Below are 20,371 nucleotides of genomic sequence, written 5' to 3'. Positions count from 1 at the left end.
TCTGCCATATCCAAAAACATACAGTACATCTGATTTACTCTGGTTATTTCCCGAGAGGTTTAGCTCAGGAAAGGATTTGGAACAGCAAACATTACCGGGTTTAAAACACGATGGAGACATACAGCGAGGATTAGGATTAATATGTATGTTCCAAGAAAACCATTACAGAATCAAATGATATGTACTGTCGCCATCTGTGAAGTAATGCTCTCTGGCATTAAGGTTGTCATTTCTCTCTACACGATCTGGGGATGTTACTTCATGAATCAATGTTGAGCCCCACAGTCACAGAAGGGCATATTTCAAAAGAACCTTCCATGCTGTTGTAACCGGTGTGAAATGGCTAGCTAGTTAGCGGTACGAACTTGTAGTGTTTCAATAGGTGACGTCACTCGCTCTGAGACAGTTTTTGTGGAGTGCTGGGTAATGATGCTTCATGGGTAGTGATGTGCAGTTCGCAAAATTAGTTGGTAATTTAGTTAGCTAGCTAGCCACAACTTTAACTAGGTAACCATCTTGGTCAACCATCTTGTGGAATTAAACTATTGATTTATTTACAGTTGGTACTGCGTTGGTCTTTGCTAGAAAACTATATTACACGCTTCAAATCAAATCAAATTTATTTGTCACATACACATGGTTAGCAGATGTTAATGCGAGTGTAGCGAAATTCAGTAATAACCGATGAGTAATCTAACCTAACAATTCCAAGGGAATAAAGAATAAAAGGGATAAAGATGCACATAAAGATATTTGAATGAGTGATGGTACAGAGCAGCATAGGCAAGATGCAGTAGATGGTATCGAGTATATACAACCACTCTGGGGTGGCAGGGTAGCCTAGTGGTTAGAGCGTTGGACTAGTAACCGAGTTCAAACCCCCGAGCTGACAAGGTACAAATCTGTCGTTCTGCCCCTGAACAGGCAGTTAACCCACTGTTCCCAGGCCGTCATTGAAAATAAGAATCTGTTCTTCACTGACTTGCCTGGTTAAATAAAGGTAAAATAAAAATAAAAAACATCTGAGATGAGTAATGTAGGGTATGTAAACAAAGTGGCATAGTTTAAAGTGGCTAGTGATACATGTATTAGATGCAGTAGATGATATAGAGTACGGTATATACATATGAGATGAGTAATGTAGGTTATGAAAACATTATATTAAGTAGCATTGTTTAAAGTGGCTAGTGATATATTTTACATCAATTCCAATTATTAAAGTGGCTGGAGTTTAGTCAGTGTGTTGGCAGCAGCCACTCAAATGTTAGTGGTGGCTGTTTAACAGTCTAATGGCCTTGAGATAGAAGCTGTTTTTCAGCCCCCTACGCCACCCACCGAGCCCCCTACGCCACCCACCGAGCCCCCTACGCCACCCACCGAGCCCCTACGCAACCCACCCAGCCCCCTACATCACCCAACGAGCCCCCTACATCACCCACGAGCCCCCTAAACCACCCACCGAGCACCCTACATCACCCACCGATCCCCCTACGTCACCCACCGATCCCTCTATGTCACCCACCGAGCCCCCTACATCACCCACCGAGCCCCCTACGTAACACACCGAGCCCCCTACGTAACACACCGAGGCCCCTACATCACCCACGAGCCCTTGAAACCACCCACCGAGCACCCTACATCACCCACGATCCCCCTATGTCACCCACGATCCCCCTATGTAACCCACCGAGCCTCCTACACCACCCACCGAGCACCCTACATCACCCACCGATCCCCCTATGTCAACCACTGAGCCCCCTACATCACCCACCGAGCCCCCTACGTAACACACCGAGCCTCCTACATCACCCACCCCCTACGAGCCCCTACACCACCCACCGAGCCCCCTACGTAACACACCGAGCCTCCTACACCACCCACCGAGCCCCCTACATAATCTTTGCTGATACACAAGCCAACTCTTAATCTTTGCACTGGCAAAATGGTACCGAGTTCACTGCTCAGCATTTTATCCCGCCGTAAAGCTTTCTTATCATGAGGAAGATGGCTTGTGTCTGAGCCCTGAGGGGGGTGTTCAGAGGTGCGTCTGACTCTATTAGAGAGCACTCTTAAAGATTGACCCTCGGTCAGAGACAGTGACTCTGGTCTGGCGTCCTGGTGCTGTGATAAGTACAAGCTGGTGGCATGGGATGACACGTTGGGAAGCTCCTACAAGCCTCTCTGGAGAGAGACATGGTCTGCTCCCTCACACAACACCAAGGAGAGAGGGGGGCGACTAGGACTTCACCATCTACTCCATCGCTGAATGTGGAGACTTGAGATAAGAGCTCCAAAGGGACGATTTCAGGGTTTATCGGACTGGTGCCGGGAGATTGGGACGATGGAGATAGACTTGTGTGTATTTTTGGGGGGGGGGCTGACATTTTGTTTGTGAAGAGGCAGACTGGTCAGCGGTGTCTGATTCTGACGTTAGCATTGACCTTCTTGAAGCTGTTCGGCTTTAGAACACGCTAGAGGACAATGAACAAACATCTATCGAACTGTGAGAGAGCTGATGCCCTTCTTTTTCAATTACTCGACAAAAATCGCAGACAGATTGTCTGGTCGAGTCGGTCATACTCGGAACACTGTTGTGGTTATCAAAATGGAGATAAAACAAGAAGAAGTGAACAGAAAATAATGTCAGCCCTGCATGCTGTGCTTGTACCTTTGTGTGTAAGCCTCTGTGGGGAATGATATGATGGATGTGTCAGTAGCTCGGTCTCCATACAATTGTTGACAAATTTGAATTTAAAAATTCTAACATTTGCAGAAAAACAATATGCTCATTTTTCCCACCAGAGATGTGTTTCCACCAAATTAACTTGTTGATTTGTTGCGTGATGACATAGTGCACGTAAATATAACTTATGAGGTTAAATTCCCATGTACCGAATACAAGAAATACAATTTAAATGTGTTTCCATCCCACTTTACACTGTGTGTTGCGTGATACAGCGAGGTGCCCACTCTGGTTTTGGTACATGTGCTCTAGCCAACAGCTCACACACACAGAGGGTATAACCTACATGATGACATTATTAGAGACAAAAGAGCAAGATTGACGCTTGGCTGCTGCTTATTTTTATTTGTCAATCATCATGTCTCCAGAATAAGACCCTGGATATTGATTGGAAAGGAGCATCCAGCTCGTCACCGTGCACTTTCACCACCCTATGAAGTTCATCATAACTTATTTAATCTGTAGCCTAATAAACTGCATGCTTTCCTGAGTCGTAGTGGGAGGACCACACAACATGTCACCTGACTCCAAGTTTACTTCCATATGATGGTTATGTAAATAACCTCCATTTCGAGCATAATTCATTTTATAGACACAAAAAGATCCCACTTTGTCTAAAGAATTTGGAAAGTTTACCCGCAAATTAGCGGTTTCCATCAGACGACATGTACTTTACTCGCATTAAAAAGGTAAGATTGAAACCTGGTTCGTGTTTCACAAGGGAATGGAGTTCTTGCTATGCTAATTTCTTACAGTCTTCGGGCCCAACCATGTGTGTGTGTGTGTGTGTGTGTGTGCGCGCATACAGTATATTAATGAGCATTTGATATATTAATGCTGCTATCAAAAGTGATTTATAGTTTCTGTATTTGACGGTCATCATGTACTTTACTACATCATACAGCTTGTCCACGTTACATTTAATAATGACACCTAGGTTCTTTATTTGGGCACTCCTTAGTAAATCTCCATACAACTACAATTCATCCCTTCATTTTATCTAATCCCTCCATCAGCAAATTAGTGAATGTTAAACATGTATCCTCGTTGTATACGAAACGCTTACTTACTAACGAGCTAGTAAATTACATCCGAACTCTGAATAACCAAATCCTGCTAAATCATGAAGTTATGATTCAGCCTTAGCCCACAACCACTTGGTTCTCATCTTGGAAAGTCGTCATTTCAGCAAGATTTGCCCGTTGGGAAAAGTGTCAAATTCTCGCTCATTTATTTGATTGGGAATGTTTTGTTCCAGAGTTGTTTACAAAACACAGACTAAGAAAGAAATAGTCCTCCTCCCAACCACTATCGAAAGGGGAGGAGGAAACCAATGATTCCCTAATTCCATTCAGGTTTCCTGCTTCAGTCCTGGCAATAGCACCAAAAAGGGTTGAAGGAGATGATCTATCCCACGCTTGCTTTCCTGCCCTGGTGGGCTTCCTGTAAACCCAAGCACACGGAGTGAGCAGCTAATGTTATTCATACAAAGGGCTGTAGTAACTCCAACCCTGGATGAGAATGTTGGTGTGTGGTCTCTCTCCCTCCCTCTCTCTCTCCTCACTCTCTCCCTCTCTCCCCACTCCCTCCCTCTCCCTCTCTCCCCACTCTCTCCCCCTCTCTCTCCCTCTCTCTCTCCCCACTCTCTCCCCCCACTCCCTCCCTCTCTCTCCCCCCACTCCCTCCCTCTCTCTCTCCCCACTCCCTCCCTCTCTCTCTCTTCCCACTCCCTCCCTCTCCCCACTCCCTCCCTTTCCCCCCTCCCTCCCTCTCTCTCCCCCACTCCCTCCCTCTCTCTCTCTCCCTCCCCCACTCCCTCCCCACCCCTCCCTCTCTCGCTCTCCCCACTCCCTCCCTCTCTCGCTCTCCCCACTCCCTCCCTCTCTCGCTCTCCCCACTCCCTCCCCCTCCCTCCCTCTCTCTCCCCCCACTCCCTCCCTCTCTCCCCCCACTCCCTCCCTCTCTCTCCCCCACTCCCTCCCTCTCTCTCCCCCCACTCCCTCCCTCTCTCTCCCCCACTCCCTCCCTCTCCCCACTCCCCACTCCCTCCCTCTCTCTCTCTCCCCACTCCCTCCCTCTCTCTCTCCCCACTCCCTCCCTCTCTCTATTGAAATGCCAATTTTCTCAACATTACAGGGCAGTTTAGAAAGAAGAGGTTCTGGTGTAAACTACGTGGTTTCCACAACACAACACCCTGCCAGAGGAATTCTATGTAAAGTCTGCAGGAACAGTCCTGCGCCACCATCCATCCTGTTCCAGCTGACTTCACTGCATAACTCCTCAATGAGCTCAAATTATGAGCTCAGTGCCCAGCAAGGGGCTTGTTAATCAGCTATCCTCCCTGCTGTCTCGCGCCAGTTGTTCTAACCACTTAAACCTTGACGGTTTCCAAGCGCCAGATATACCAAACATCCATTTTGACAGGGGGAACGGGTGTAATTCCAGCTCAAATCGCCATAATTCCAGAAGTGATAAATGGATACACATTCGGCGGCTCTATTTCCGTCTCCCGAGGCGGCTGCGAGTTTATCTTTCTGGCCCTCACAGTTGCTCGCTGGTAATTCGAGCAAATCACCCCATTTTCCTTTAACCCAACACATATAGGCCCCCTCAGATTCTGTCAAAAACTGTTACAGTTAACGGGGACGCTATTCAATCAAGCGGCAAGCGAGGAATTCCCGAGGGGTGTATTAGGTAAATACGGTGAACCTATAGGCTGCTTGTTTATGTATGTACTGTTTCAAATGTGAGACCAGTGTATTATCGCTCACAGCATCTTTTTCACATTACAGCGAAGCCTACGGAAATCAACTGTCAGCAGGCAAGCATTTTCTATCAAAAGGGTACTATTGGAATCATGATTGTTCATTAACGTACAGATGAACTCATTGAACCTTTTTCTCTCATTAACGTTTTGAGAAGTCCGCCGGGGATGAACGTATGCTGTTTACACAGATTCTGTGTACATTCTTCTGTGGGTCTTCCCCTTCATCCTGAAATGTAATCGGAATCAAAACTGGAAAATCGCCTTCAGTAGCGCGACTCGAACCAAGACAACATATGCTTGTGTGTCTAAAACTCTTTGCGGCTTTTTTTGTAAACAATTTTAGACAAACAAAGACTTGTGAATCCAATAGGCTTGAGTGTCCTAAACCATAAAGCTTGCCACTTTGAACCTTATATGCATGTATTGGCTTGTAGCTCGTTTGCCAACACATCTGGGCTTTGAAGATGAAATGCTTTTGTTCCAATTTGTTGCCATTTAAATTCAGTCACTCCAATCACATGGACAAGTGCCGGAGCATTGCTGCACAGTGTGTACTGACGCAGGAAGCTGTGTGTATTGATGCGATTGGTGGCCACTTAGAGAGCATGTCTCATATATGGTTTAAGCAGACAGCAGTCTGTTGAGAGGTTATAGGGGTGATGTTTTAATGGAGCAGACAGCAGTCTGTTGAGAGGTTATGGGGGTGATGTTTTAATGGAGCAGACAGCAGTCTGTTGAGAGGTTATGGGGGTGATGTTTTAATGGAGCAGACAGCAGTCTGTTGAGAGGTTATAGGGGTGATGTTTTAATGGAGCAGACAGCAGTCTGTTGAGAGGTTATAGGGGTGATGTTTGAATGGAGCAGACAGCAGTCTGTTGAGAGGTTTTAGGGGTGATGTTTTAATGGAGCAGACAGCAGTCTGTTGAGAGGTTATGATGTTTTAATGGAGCAGACAGCAGTCTGTTGAGAGGTTATGGGGGTGATGTTTTAATGGAGCAGACAGCAGTCTGTTGAGAGGTTATAGGGGTGATGTTTTAATGGAGCAGACAGCAGTCTGTTGAGAGGTTATAGGGGTGATGTTTTAATGGAGCAGACAGCAGTCTGTTGAGAGGTTATAGGGGTGATGTTTGAATGGAGCAGACAGCAGTCTGTTGAGAGGTTATAGGGGTGATGTTTTAATGGAGCAGACAGCAGTCTGTTGAGAGGTTATAGGGGTGATGTTTTAATGGAGCAGACAGCAGTCTGTTGAGAGGTTATGGGGGTGATGTTTTAATGGAGCAGACAGCAGTCTGTTGAGAGGTTATAGGGGTGATGTTAGTATAGAGAGGAGAAGAACATAACTGAGTGACAGAGAATGAGGAGTGGAGGAGTAAAGAGGATAAGGAGTAAAGAGGATGAGGAGTGGAGGAGTAAAGAGGATGAAGAGTGGAGGAGTAAAGAGGATAAGGAGCAAAGAGGATGAGGAGTGGAGGAGTAAAGAGGATGAGGAGTAAAGAGGAGAGGAGTAATGAGGATGAAGAGTAAAGAGGATGAGGAGTAAAGAGGAGAGGAGTAATGAGGATGAAGAGTAAATAGGATGAGGAGTAAAGAGGAGAGGAGTAATGAGGATGAAGAGTAAAGAGGATGAGGAGTAAAGAGGAGAGGAGTAATGAGGATGAAGAGTAAAGAGGAGAGGAGTAATGAGGATGAAGAGTAAAGAGGATGAAGTGGAGGAGTAAAGAGGATAAGGAGTAAAGAGGATGAGAAGTGGAGGATTAATGAGGAGAGGAGTAAAGAGGATGAAGGGTGGAGGAGTAATGAGGAGAGGAGTAGAGGAGTAAAGAGGATAGGAGTAATGAGGATGAAGAGTAAAGAGGATGAGGAGTAATGAGAATGAGGAGTAATGAGAATGAGGAGTAATGAGGAGTAATGATGATGAGGAGTGGAGGAGTAAAGAGGATGAGGAGTAATGAGGATGAGAAGTGGAGGAGTAAAGAGGATGAGGAGTAATGAGGATGATGAGTAATGTGGATGAGGAGTAATATGGACGACGAGTGGAGAAATAAAGAGAAAGAATGTAGGATAAATAAGGATGAGGAGTAATGAGGATGAGGAGTAATGAGAAGGAGGAGTGGAGGAATAAAGAGGATGAGGAGCAATAAGGATGAGGAGTGGAGGAGTAAAGAGGATGAGGAGTAAAGAGGACGAGGATGAGGAGTAATGATGATGAGGAGTGGAGGAGTAAAGAGGATGAGGAGTCATGAGGATGAGAAGTGAAGGAGTAAAGAGGATGAGGAGTAATGTGGATGAGGATTAATATGGACGAGTAATGAGAAGTAATGTAGGAGAAATAAGGATGAAGAGGATGAGGAGTGGAGAGTAAAGTGGATGAGGAGTAAAGAGGATGAAGAGTAAAGAGGATGAGGAGTAAATAGGAGAGGAGTAATGAGGATGAAGAGTAAAGAGGATGAAGAGTGGAGGAGTAAAGAGGATAAGGAGTAAAGAGGATGAGAAGTGGAGGATTAATGAGGAGAGGAGTAAAGAGGATGAAGGGTGGAGGAGTAATGAGGAGAGGAGTAGAGGAGTAAAGAGGATAGGAGTAATGAGGATGAAGAGTAAAGAGGATGAGGAGTAATGAGAATGAGGAGTAATGAGAATGAGGAGTAATGATGATGAGGAGTGGAGGAGTAAAGAGGATGAGGAGTAATGAGGATGAGAAGTGGAGGAGTAAAGAGGATGAGGAGTAATGAGGATGATGAGTAATGTGGATGAGGAGTAATATGGACGACGAGTGGAGAAATAAAGAGGAAGAATGTAGGATAAATAAGGATGAGGAGTAATGAGGATGAGGAGTAATGAGAAGGAGGAGGGAGGAATAAAGAGGATGAGGAGCAATAAGGATGAGGAGTGGAGGAGTAAAGAGGATGAGGAGTAAAGAGGACGAGGATGAGGAGTAATGATGATGAGGAGTGGAGGAGTAAAGAGGATGAGGAGTCATGAGGATGAGAAGTGGAGGAGTAAAGAGGATGAGGAGTAATGTGGATGAGGATTAATATGGACGACGAGTGGAGAAGTAAAGAGGAAGAGTGTAGGAGAAATAAGGATGAAGAGGATGAGGAGTGGAGGAGTAAAGTGGATGAGGAGTAAAGAGGATGAAGAGTAAAGAGGATGAGGAGTAAAGAGGAGAGGAGTAATGAGGATGAAGAGTAAAGAGGATGAGGAGTAAAGTGGAGAGGAGTAAAGAGGATGAAGAGTAAAGAGGATGAGGAGTAAAGAGGATGAGGAGTAATGAGAATGAGGAGTAATGAGGATGAGGAGTAATGAGGATTAATGAGGATAAGGGGAGGAGTAATGAGGATGAGGAGTGATGAGGAGTAATGGGGATGAATGAGGATGAGGGGAGGAGTAATGCAGATGAATGAGAGCATGAAGAGTAAAGAGGATGAGGAGTAATGAGGATGTGGAGGAGAAATGATGAGCATGGAGGAGGATAAAAGAGGATGAGGAGAAATGATGAATGAGGAGTAATGAGGATGAGGAGTAATGAGAATGAGGAGTAATGATGATGAGGAGTAATGAGGAGTGGGAGAGTAAAGAGGATGAGGAGAAATGATGAGTGGAGGAGTAATGAGGATGAGGAGTAATGAGAATGAGGAGTAATGATGATGAGGAGTAATGATGATGAGGAGTAATGAGGAGTGGGAGAGTAAAGAGCAAAATGGAGGGTGATGTGAGAATAAAGACAAAGAGCAGTAAGGAAGCGATTGAGGGAGAAGAAGGTGGAAGGGCTAAGAGGAGTGATGCAGGGTTACAGTAACTAGTGGGGGAATGAAGAGCAAGGTTAGTGAAGAGGAGGACAAGAGGAGAAGTGAGATGAGGTTTGTTGTAAGAGTTGTGAAGGGAGAGCTGTGATGAGGGTTGTACAGAGAGAGAATTGAGAAAGGGAAGAGCTGTGATGAGGGTTGTTGGACAGAGGAGAAGAGAAGCTGTGATGAGGGTGAGAAGGGGAGAGCTGTGATGAGGGTTGTAGAACAGAGAGGACAAGAGGAGACAAGTGAGAAGTGAGGGAGAGCTGTGATGAGGGTTGTAGGACAGAGAGACAAGAGGAGAAGTGAGAAGGGGAGAGCTGTGATGAGGGTTGTAGGACAGAGAGGACAAGAGGAGAAGTGAGAAGGGGAGAGCTGTGATGAGGGTTGTAGGACAGAGAGGACAAGAGGAGAAGTGAGAAGGGGAGAGAAGTGAGAAGGGCTGTGATGAGGGTTGTAGGACAGAGAGGACAAGAGGACAAGAGGGGGAGAATGTTGTGGACAGACAAGAGGAAGGGTTGTAGGAGAGGACAAGAGGAGAAGTGAGAAGGGGAGAGCTGTGATGAGGGTTGTAGGACAGAGAGGACAAGAGGAGAAGTGAGAAGGGGAGAGCTGTGATGAGGGTTGTAGGACAGAGGACAAGAGGAGAAGTGAGAAGGGGAGAGCTGTGATGAGGGTTGTAGGACAGAGGACAAGAGGAGAAGTGAGAAGGGGAGAGTTGTGATGAGGGTTGTAGGATAGAGGAGAAGAGGAGAAGTGAGAAGGGGAGAGCTGTGATGAGGGTTGTAGGACAGAGAGGACAAGAGGAGAAGTGAGAAGGGCAGAGCTGTGATGAGGGTTGTAGGACAGAGAGGACAAGAGGAGAAGTGAGAAGGGCAGAGCTGTGATGAGGGTTGTAGGAGTGAGAAGGGCAGAGCTGTGATGAGGGTTGTAGGACAGAGAGAGACAGAGAGGACAAGAAAGTGAGAAGGGGAGAGCTGTGATGAGGGTTGTAGGACAGAGGACAAGAGGAGAAGTGAGAAGGGGAGAGTTGTGATGAGGGTTGTAGGACAGAGGACAAGAGAAGTGAGAAAGGGAGAGCTGTGATGAGGGTTGTGGGACAGAGAGGACACACCATGGAGGGATATGCAGATAGCAGGAGTATGCTGAAGAAACAGACAAGTATTGGTTAAGATTCAGGGGTCTTACGTCCACGTCGTCACAGAGCAGGGATCCAGAGCCGTACTGTAGGCGGCACTGGTGGGCAGCACTGTACAGGACCCCGGGGGGAACAGAGTTCAGATCCAGCCCGTCCCGCATGGGGGGGTCATCCAGGCACCAGCCCCAGCCTCGACTGAAGAGGAACAACCACAACAACAGGGTGGTCAGACAAACGCATTATAGTGAAACATGCACACATCGAGATCCTGACAAGGGTGTTATTAAATGGATAGTTTAGGATTTTGGCAATGAGCATGTTATCTACTTCCCAGATCAGATGAACTCTTGGATACCATTTTTATGACTCTGCGTCCAGTATGAAGGAAGTTAGAGACAGTTTTGCGAGCCAATGCTTACTAGCTTAGTGAAAAAACTGATAGCCTGGCTAAGCTAATGCTAACAGTAGTTAGCATTGGCTCGTGAAAGTACCTCTTAACTTCCTTCATACTAGACAGACATAAAAATGGTATCCGAGACTTCATTGGACTCTGGTAAAATAGATAACATGCTTCATTATCAGTCCTCTTGTTTTGGGGCTCCCAAGTGGAGCAGCGGTCTGAGGTACTGCATCTCATTTCTAGAGGTGTCACTACAGACCCTAGTTCAATTCCAGGCTGTATCACAACCGGCTGTGATTGGCAGTCCCATATGGTCCCACAATTGGCCCAGTGTTGTCCGGGTTACGGTTTGGCCGGGGTAGGCCATCATCCTAAATAAGAATATTTTCTTAACCAACTTGCCTCGTTCAATAAAGGAGAAATAAAATGGACAAATCCCAAACTATCCCTTTAAGGCTGGAACAAAATTGAGGGGGCTTAAATATGATTGAGCCTAATTTTAATGGGCCATATATTTCATAGTTGACAGGGCTGTATGTGACTGAGTAGACAGTGACGGAGTTGACAAGGTCTCCATGTAAAAAAGCTGACAGGGTGCTAACAGAATTTAGAGAGCTGTCTGCATGACACAGAATCAAGCAGGCGTCACAGTCAAACCAGTCGTTAGAAGTCAACTCCAGCTCAGTCAAAATGCCAAGCTGGAACCACATGAGTACAGCAGGCATTCTATCACATGAACAAAAAGATCAATGAGTCAATCCCCTTTTATGGGGATCCAATCTATCTCCATAAGGGACATTTACAAATCCTAGTATTGGAACAGTTTTAATTCTAAGTGATTGATTTTATATTAGTATGCTTCATTTCTGCCTGGGCACACTTTTAATTAAGATGCTGGAATGGTCCACAACTGCCAACAAAACGAGTAATGATTAGAAAAGTCTGACAACCAGGGACTGATTTAGACTTGGGACACCAGGTGGGTGCAATTCATTATCAGGTACAGTAGAACAGAGAACCAGCAGGCTCCGGACCTCATAAGGTAAGAGTTGAAGACCTCTGGTGTTGGATATAGGCAACATCAAAAGCCTGCAAAGGTTGTGAAATATGAACACTAGAATTTTCAAATGCTTTTGAAAATATATAGATTGCTATTATTTTCTATGGGTAACATGATGAAGATACTCTCAATGTAAGACCCTGCGCCTGCTCCATGACAACCAGATTAGGAAAGAGATGAAAAAAGCATGGGCTTGCATTAAACATAAGATATCACCTTTTTTTATATGACAGCAGTTCCACACATTGCCATGATGCAAGTTGTGTGGGAAAAATATGAGTATTTTATTCTGTTATATTTCATTATACTCCTAGCCTCTATAACATATATGTGTATTGACTGTGATCAGGGTAGCCTCAGTGTGTCTTGTCTGTTTAATGGACAAAACTATTGATTTTGTGAAACATAATGAAACATGACATTGTTGACATTTTTTTTTTTTTTTACAAACATGACATTTTTTTTACATGTTATTTGTCTTTTAATGTTTCTTAGGACCTGCCTAAACAAATGAATAATGGATTTATTTTTGATGGTGTATATTTTCAATGGATTTATTAAAATAGACGCCCAACATATGTTTGTAATGGATGAAAGGGGGAGGCAATATAGCATAAATCATGTTTGAAAGCAGTACTAGGTCGGCTTGTTGCTGTGTGTTCTATGCAAGATAAATATTCCTTTACAGGCACATTCAAGTTACGAGTGCCATAGGGAGAGAACTCCCAGAATCAAATATAGGCTACAAATAGGCTTAATGTATTTTAGTAGGCTACTCAAACTCTTGCCAACCACACCATTTTATATGGCCTATGCATCGTCTAAGCATGAATTAATGTAATAATGAACACTTATCTGAAAAAATGGTCTTACCTCGCTTGCATTTAGTGCAGGCCGTGTAACAATCACTTAGTGCAGGCCGTGTAACAATCACTTAGTGCAGGCCGTGTAACAATCACTTAGTGCAAATGTAACAATCACTTAGTGCAAATAATAATAATAATAATAATAATAAAGATAATAATAATATAGTTATGTCCCCCCATTTCTAAAACCAAAGTTGCACCCCTTCCCTGATCATAACCTGTATTTCTATTTATCCGGAGAGGCCTATGTTAGCCATTTAAGGGTGAGCTAGGCTATCCAGGGAAAGTCAACATGTCGTATTCTCACGTGGGAAGAGGGAACATGAGCTCTGCATTTGGACAGATTAGAATGTTTTCACATAAATAACGGACAGTTCCCGGCTCCACACTCTCAATGCACATGGTTGGTAGCCTTATGTCTGCCTCGCTGCTCACATAATGGAATTCACAACACAATGCTACACAACAAGCTCCTGGTTTTTTTAAGTGTATGATATTGATTCATATTTTTAAAAGTGTATTATCTTGATTTAAAATGTTTCAGACCAATGTAATTGTTCTGAACCACGAGCCAACCAATGCGTTGAAAGAATGTTTTCATTTCACCCGCCAGCTAATTTGCTTGCGGCACACCATAGACTCTACTCATAGGCGAGTTCGTTTTGCAAGGCTGCCCGAGTGAGTGGAGAGCCAATGGAATGGTGTAAAAATGTACAAACTCTGCCTACCCGGGCACGGAACCATGCAAAACGAACTCGCCCAATGATTAGCCCAACAGGGTAAATGCAGATACTGTAGGCAACCCATGCTTCAGCCTATTTATTTATAGCCACAATGCTGCATCAGATGGGCTACAGGAGATAATGCTTACTGCTAATAGCATACCTAATAATATGGACGCTGCATAGGCTATATGCATGGACCAATATGGTCAAATGATTTTTTTTAAATAATTTGACCAATACATTATTTGTCTCTCATTTATGGAGGTGGAAATTATATTTTATATGTAGTGTGCATTATTCAATGCATTTTCATTCATTTTAGAGTAGTATGTCCTTTTAAAAAGTCACCAGAACGGAGCTTCTCAGTCTAACATAAAAATGACCCAAAATAGGGGGTGGGTGTGGCGACCTTTCCCCCCACTGCTACATATGTTTCCAGAGGAAACACTGGACGGGAGGAAGACTCATTCAAATGTGGGCAGAGAGTTTTAGGTACAGTAGTACATTTCCACATAATCCAACATGCAGCCAAGGGAGAGAGTAGATCAGGACAATAAGGTCACAACTCCAACAACGGTATGGCACAGCGGAGCTTTTACAGAAGAACACACATTGCTGTTCTCATAAGCAGAAGTCCAGCTGCTTGTCCAATTGACCAAAATATGGACAATATAACAAGATGCGTGACCCTTGACCAGGCCAAATAAAATAAACTTCTAAGGCAACAGGACTTTCCTGTTTACTTAAAGTATATTCAAAAAAACACATGATCATAAGTGACAGTCTGTTCAACTGCTTTCAAATTACTGCCATCGAGCAACAAAATAACAGATTAGAAGAGATCCTGAGGCGGCCAGAACACAACTCCATCGAGAGAGAGTAAAAGTATTCAATAAAACTATTGAAGTGTTCAATCAAGACCAGTTCTTCTGCTTTCAGTCACACTGATTAGTCTGAAAGCTTTCTGAATAGAGAAAAGGATAATTTCTACCCTTGGCAGCTACCAGGTTATTTGATTATGTTATGTTTTCTCTGCATCACAGCCCAGGCCACTGATTCTGACCCAGTAATTGGTGAGGTGTGATCACAGCAGCAAGTGGAACTGCTATCAAGACTCAAATCCTCCCAGCAGGCCTCTTTCTCTCAAGCATGGTCCCAGATCTGTTTGTGCTGTATCGCCGACTTGTATGGTCATTGTCACGCTAAACAATGACCACAGGAGTTGGCAAGACGGTACAAAGATCTAAGACCAGGCTAGTTTCTCTCCTAACAATGCAAAAAGCTGTGTGGAACTCAGTGAGCAAAACTCAACTCTGATGTCCAAGTTCATCCCTCAGACACTATTCAGTCATATTGGAGCCTACTGGAGCACGAGGGTAGTTCAAGTTCACGTGTTGTATTGCCTGCAGTATGGTGGGTTATTACATTTGAGCCGGACAGATTCGGCAAAGAATGTTTAAACCATTACTTTTACAACAGGTGTCTTTGCAATTAATTTATAAAACTATGGCTAAAGGCCATTACAATATCCTGCTTCAGTAAACTCTGTCTGGGCCACGTAGTATTTCACCTGAAATAACCTATTAATATATGCTTGTGATTTCAACTCTAACAAAGATGTTTTGCATTTCTGAAGCAACATTTATACAATGACGCATTTGAAAGTACTTCACAGTGTAGACACCACATCAATCCAAACCAATACAATAACATGCTATGTTTTTACAAGTCAGTTAAGAACAAATTCTTATTTACAATGACGACCTAGGAACAGTGGGTTAACTGCCTTGTTCAGGGGCAGAACGACAGATTTGTACCTTGTCAGCTCGGGGATTCTAACTAGCACCCTTTCGGTTACTGGCCCAAAGCTCTATCCACTAAGCTACCTGCTGGTTACTTGCCCAACGCTCTATCCACTAGGCTACCCGCTGGTTACTGGCCCAACGCTCTATCCACTAAGCTACCCGCTGGTTACTGGCCCAACGCTCTAACCACTAAGCTACCTGCTGGTTACTGGCCCAACGCTCTAACCACTAGGCTACCCGCTGGTTACTGGCCCAACGCTCTATCCACTAAGCTACCTGCTGGTTACTGGCCCAACGCTCTATCCACTAAGCTACCTGCTGGTTACTGGCCCAACGCTCTATACACTAAGCTACCTGCTGGTTACTGGCCCAATGCTCTATCCACTAGGCTACCCGCTGGTTACTGGCCCAACGCTCTATCCACTAGGCTACCCGCTGGTTACTGGCCCAACGCTCTATCCACTAAGCTACCCGCTGGTTACTGGCCCAACGCTCTAACCACTAAGCTACCTGCTGGTTACTGGCCCAACGCTCTAACCACTAGGCTACCTGCTGGTTACTGGCCCAACGCTCTAACCACTAGGCTACCCGCTGGTTACTGGCCCAACGCTCTATCCACTAGGCTACCCGCTGGTTACTGGCCCAACGCTCTATCCACTAGGCTACCCGCTGGTTACTGGCCCAACGCTCTATCCACTAAGCTACCTGCCGCCCCTGCTAATCTGATATAACAGATTATGACATCATTCATGATAAATAAAATACGCTTATACAACTGATTCTTTTGTGACTAGTGATGAATAAGGCTTAACTGAAACTAAGCAATCCATTGGAATTTCTTCTACCTAGCAACAGCCAGATTCACACGCAAAATATGAAAATGACTTATTTTACTATCAGGCAATCAAGAATAGATAGGGTGATTTCCTTCAATGGGCTCCATGACACTAATGTCAACATATTCCATAGATTTGACTGAGTTCAAATGTACTTCATTCAATGAACCCCATGCAACCAGTTGAGAACAAAATGGCCACTTTGGAGCTGTGAGCTTGAAAGCTGAGATGATCTGGTAAAATATCATAAAAAAGGTAAAGCTGGCGAGATGGATTACGCCTTCAAAGCTTAGGGCCTGTATTCCCAAGTGTCTCAAAATAGGACTGCTGATCTAGGATCAGGTCCACCTGGTCTGAGTCAGCATTATCTAAAAGGACAACCTGATCGTAGATCAGAACTCCTACTCTGAATCACTTTATGAACACAGGGCCGAGATCATCTGGAGGAGCTATAAGGTGGTGTTGGCCAGCTGCACCTCACAGCTGCAGGAAAAATCACAACATGCCTCGTAATGTAGTTGGGGAGAATTCCACAGAATGCTTTCAGAGGCGACAGGGTAGCCCTGTGGTTAGAGCGTTGGACTAGTAACCGGAAGTTTGCAAGTTCAAACCCCCGAGCTGACAAGGTACAAATCTGTCGTTCTGCCCCTGAACAGGCAGTTAACCCACTGTTCCCAGGCCGTCATTGAAAATAAGAATTTGTTCTTAACTGAGGTTAAAAAATAATAAAAAGAGCTGAACAAGTGACCCTATATTAGACTTTTGAAGACTGACTTGCCATTTTAGCTTATTTAAATGTAAAAAATGTATCCTGCCAAACACTATCATGATAGAGGAACACATGAAAATAATCAGAAACTTTGTGTTTCTCTACTGATTCTTAATCAACTGCATACTTTTGTATGTGTGCCTTGTTTAAAAATATCAAGTCATCTAAACTAAAGACCATTTAACAGCTAGCTAATGAAATGTATGATAGAAGGCGCTAGCATTTCTGTGTAATGTTTATGCTGTGCATCCAATAATGGACAATAGTATAGGGATTTATGGACTAAAAATCCCCTAATACTTATTATTTTCCTTGATTCTAAAATGCAAACCTTGATTAAACTGGTTCATCCCAGGGCAAAGCTTTTCTTTGTAACTTTAGATGCAGTATTCCAAAAAGGAGGAGAATATATGACTCAACATCTGTTAACAGCTGTTTAACCTACAGTACAGTACACCTCTTCAATGAGACTTCAATAGCCAGGAGTTTAATGATGCATACATATAATGATGAAGCATTTGGGATGACATAATATTGACCACTATGCAACAGCAATTAAATTGTTCTCCATGAGTGACTATGGCTGCAGAGGTCCACTGAATAGAGGTTTAGAGGGAGAACTGACATCTGATGCCTCTGTGAAAGAAAAACACTTGTGCTGTCCAGGAGAAGTTTATGCCGTGGTGATTTATAAACGCTATTCTTTTCAGAAAATTCCACACAAAGAATGCTAATATTTTCAATAGTCAAGTCGCTAGCTAAAATAAATCAAAATCGATAAGCATTAACAATACGAATGTCTGAACACCAGTGAAAACGTCATTCACCTTTCAAACAGTAAAACAGTTGACACACTGCATGGTGTGTGTTAATTTACAGCTTAAGTCTTAGAAGTCTTGCCCACTCACAATCAAGCAGAAGGCAATCATTGTCCTCACTGCAATTTGCAGATTCCTTTTCATTGCAATTACACACATGAAAAGCTTTGGGGCTTTTTTGTAACCCCCGCCTCTCCTTCCAACCTCCAACCCCCCTTCAAACAATCTAGTCTAGACATTGTTGGAGAGCTACTCTCTCTGTCCTCAGCCCATCTGTAGGATAACCATCTGAACCCCATGGCTCAGCCTGCCCTTCCACATTCCACATTTAACTAACACCTACAGCTCAAAGTCAGACAAATAGGACTGAGTACTGTGCCCTGCGGAACCTCTCTGCCATTAGCGCACAATGGTGCCCTTGTGGTGGGAGCAGGAGAGAGATGAGAGGAAGAGGAGGGAGGGAAAGATGACAAATGGAGGAAGAGGAGGAGAAGAGAGAAATATATGAAGAAATAGGAGAGAGAGAGAAATATATGAAGAAATAGGAGAGAGAAATATATGAAGAAATAGAGAGAAATATATGAAGAAATAGGAGAGAGAGAAATATATGAAGAAATAGGAGTAGAGAGAAATATATGAAGAAATAAGAGGATAGAGAAATATATGAAGAAATAGGAGGAGAGAGAAATATATGAAGAAATAGGAGAGAGAGAGAAACATGAAGAAATAGGAGAGAAACATATATGAAGAGATAGGAGAGAACGAGATATATATATAAAGAAAGAGTGAGATGGAGAGAAAATTAGGAAAAGATGAGGAGAGATAGGAGAGGCGTACATGGGCCCATGGCTAGTGCCAGCTGGAAGGAGGGGCTATACTACCCTCTCCCATTCAGCAGCAGGACAGAGGGGGAGTACAATGAACCGCCTGATCGCCTGCATGCCAGCTCATTCTCCTAACCCTGCTCGTACTCTGACAATATGAGCTACCATTATGAAACAGTCCTAAAGTGGCTTGTGAAATATAGTATTCACCCCCTTGGCATTTTTCAAATTTTGTTGCCTTACAACCTGGAATTGAATTTTTGGGGGTTTGTATCATTTGATTTACACAACATGCCTACCACTTTGAAGATGCAAAATATGTTTTATTGTGAAACAAACAAGAAATAAGACAAAAAAAACAGAAAACTTGAGCGTGCATAACTGTTCACCCCCCCCAAAGTCAATACTTTGTAGAGCCACCTTTTGCAGCAATTACAACAAGTCTCTAGGGTATGTCTCCACAAGCTTGGCACATCTAGCCACTGGGATTTTTTTCTCCCATTCTTCAAGGCAAAACTGCTCCAGCTCCTTCAAGTTGGATGGGTTCCCCTGGTGTATAGCAATCTTTAAGTCATACCACAGATTCTCAATTGGATTGAGGTCTGGGCTTTGACGAGACCATTCCAAGATATTTAAATGTTTCTCCTTAAACCACTCGAGTGTTGCTTTAGCAGTATGCTTAGGGTCATTGTCCTGCAGGAAGGTGAACCTCCATCCCAGTCTCAAATCTCTGGAAGTCTGAAACAGGTTTCCCTCAAGAATTTCCCTCTATTTAGCGCCATCCATTTTCCCTTCAATTCTGACCAGTTTTCCAGTCCCTGCCAATGAAAAACATGCCCACAGCGTGATGCTGCCACCACCATGCTTCACTGTGGGGATGGTGTTCTCGGGGTGATGTGGTGTTGGGTTTGCACCAGACGTAGCGTTTTCCTTGATGGGCAAAATGCTACATTTTTGTCTTATCTGACCAGAGTACCTTCTTCCATATGTTTGGGGAGACTCCCACATCCCTTTTGGTGAACACCAAACGTGTTTGCTTATTTTTTCTTTAAGCAATGGCTTTTAAGCAATGAGTCATATATTCTCCACTTCTGTAAAGCCCAGCTCTGTGGAGTGTACGGCTTAAAGCGGTCCTATGGACAGAAAGTCCATTCTCCGTGGTGGTGCTTTACTGCTCCTTCAGGGTTATATTTGGTCTCTTTGTTGCCTGTGATTAATGCCCTCCTTGCCTGGTCCATGAGTTTTGGTGGGCGGCCCTCTCTTGGCAGGTTTGTTGTGGTGCCATATTCTTTCCATTTTTTAATAATGGACTTATTGGTGCTCCGTGGGATGTTCAAAGTTTCTGATATTTTTTATAACCCAACCCTAATCTATACTTCAACAAAACTTTGTCCCTGACCTGTTTGGAGAGCTCCTTGGTCTTCATGGTGCCACTTGCTTGGTGGTGCACCTTGCTTCATGGTGTTGAAGACTCTGGGGCTTTTCAGAACAGGTGTATATATACTGAGATCATGTGACACTTTATTTAACTAATTATGTGACCTCATGAAGGTAATTGTTTGCACCATATCTTATATATGGGGTTCATAGCAAAGGGGGTGAATACATATGTACGCACAACTTTTCGTTTGACATTTTTTAAAATGTTTTGAAACAAGTAATTTTTTTCATTTCACATCACCAATTTTGGACTATTTTGTGTATGTCCATTACATGAAATCCAAATAAAAACCATTTCAATTACAGGTTGTCGAACAAAATAATGCAACAAAACAGGAACAACGCCAAGGGGGATGAATACTTTTGGAAGGCACTGAGCTTTGAGCAGAACTGGA

At 43.9% G+C, this 20,371-nt stretch overlaps 1 protein-coding gene and 1 pseudogene across 1 annotated transcript in view; one reads left to right on the top strand and one right to left on the bottom strand.

The window, feature by feature from the left end:
• Positions 1 to 1,559, top strand: part of LOC135537722 (A disintegrin and metalloproteinase with thrombospondin motifs 7-like) — a 57,137-nt pseudogene extending 55,578 nt beyond the window's left edge.
• An 849-nt stretch (positions 1,560 to 2,408) lies between these two features.
• Positions 2,409 to 20,371, bottom strand: part of LOC135537721 (A disintegrin and metalloproteinase with thrombospondin motifs 7-like) — an 86,543-nt gene continuing 68,580 nt past the window's right edge. The window contains exons 9-10 of the mRNA XM_064963754.1: positions 10,301 to 10,628; positions 2,409 to 2,471 (exon numbers count right to left, since the gene is read on the bottom strand). Coding sequence (XP_064819826.1) covers positions 2,409 to 2,471; positions 10,301 to 10,628 — 391 coding nt within the window. The remainder of the gene's footprint in view (positions 2,472 to 10,300; positions 10,629 to 20,371) is intronic.

Source organism: Oncorhynchus masou, unplaced genomic scaffold, assembly GCF_036934945.1.
Source record: "Oncorhynchus masou masou isolate Uvic2021 unplaced genomic scaffold, UVic_Omas_1.1 unplaced_scaffold_824, whole genome shotgun sequence".
NCBI lineage: Eukaryota > Metazoa > Chordata > Actinopteri > Salmoniformes > Salmonidae > Oncorhynchus > Oncorhynchus masou.
This window is presented reverse-complemented; position numbering and strand designations above follow the sequence as displayed.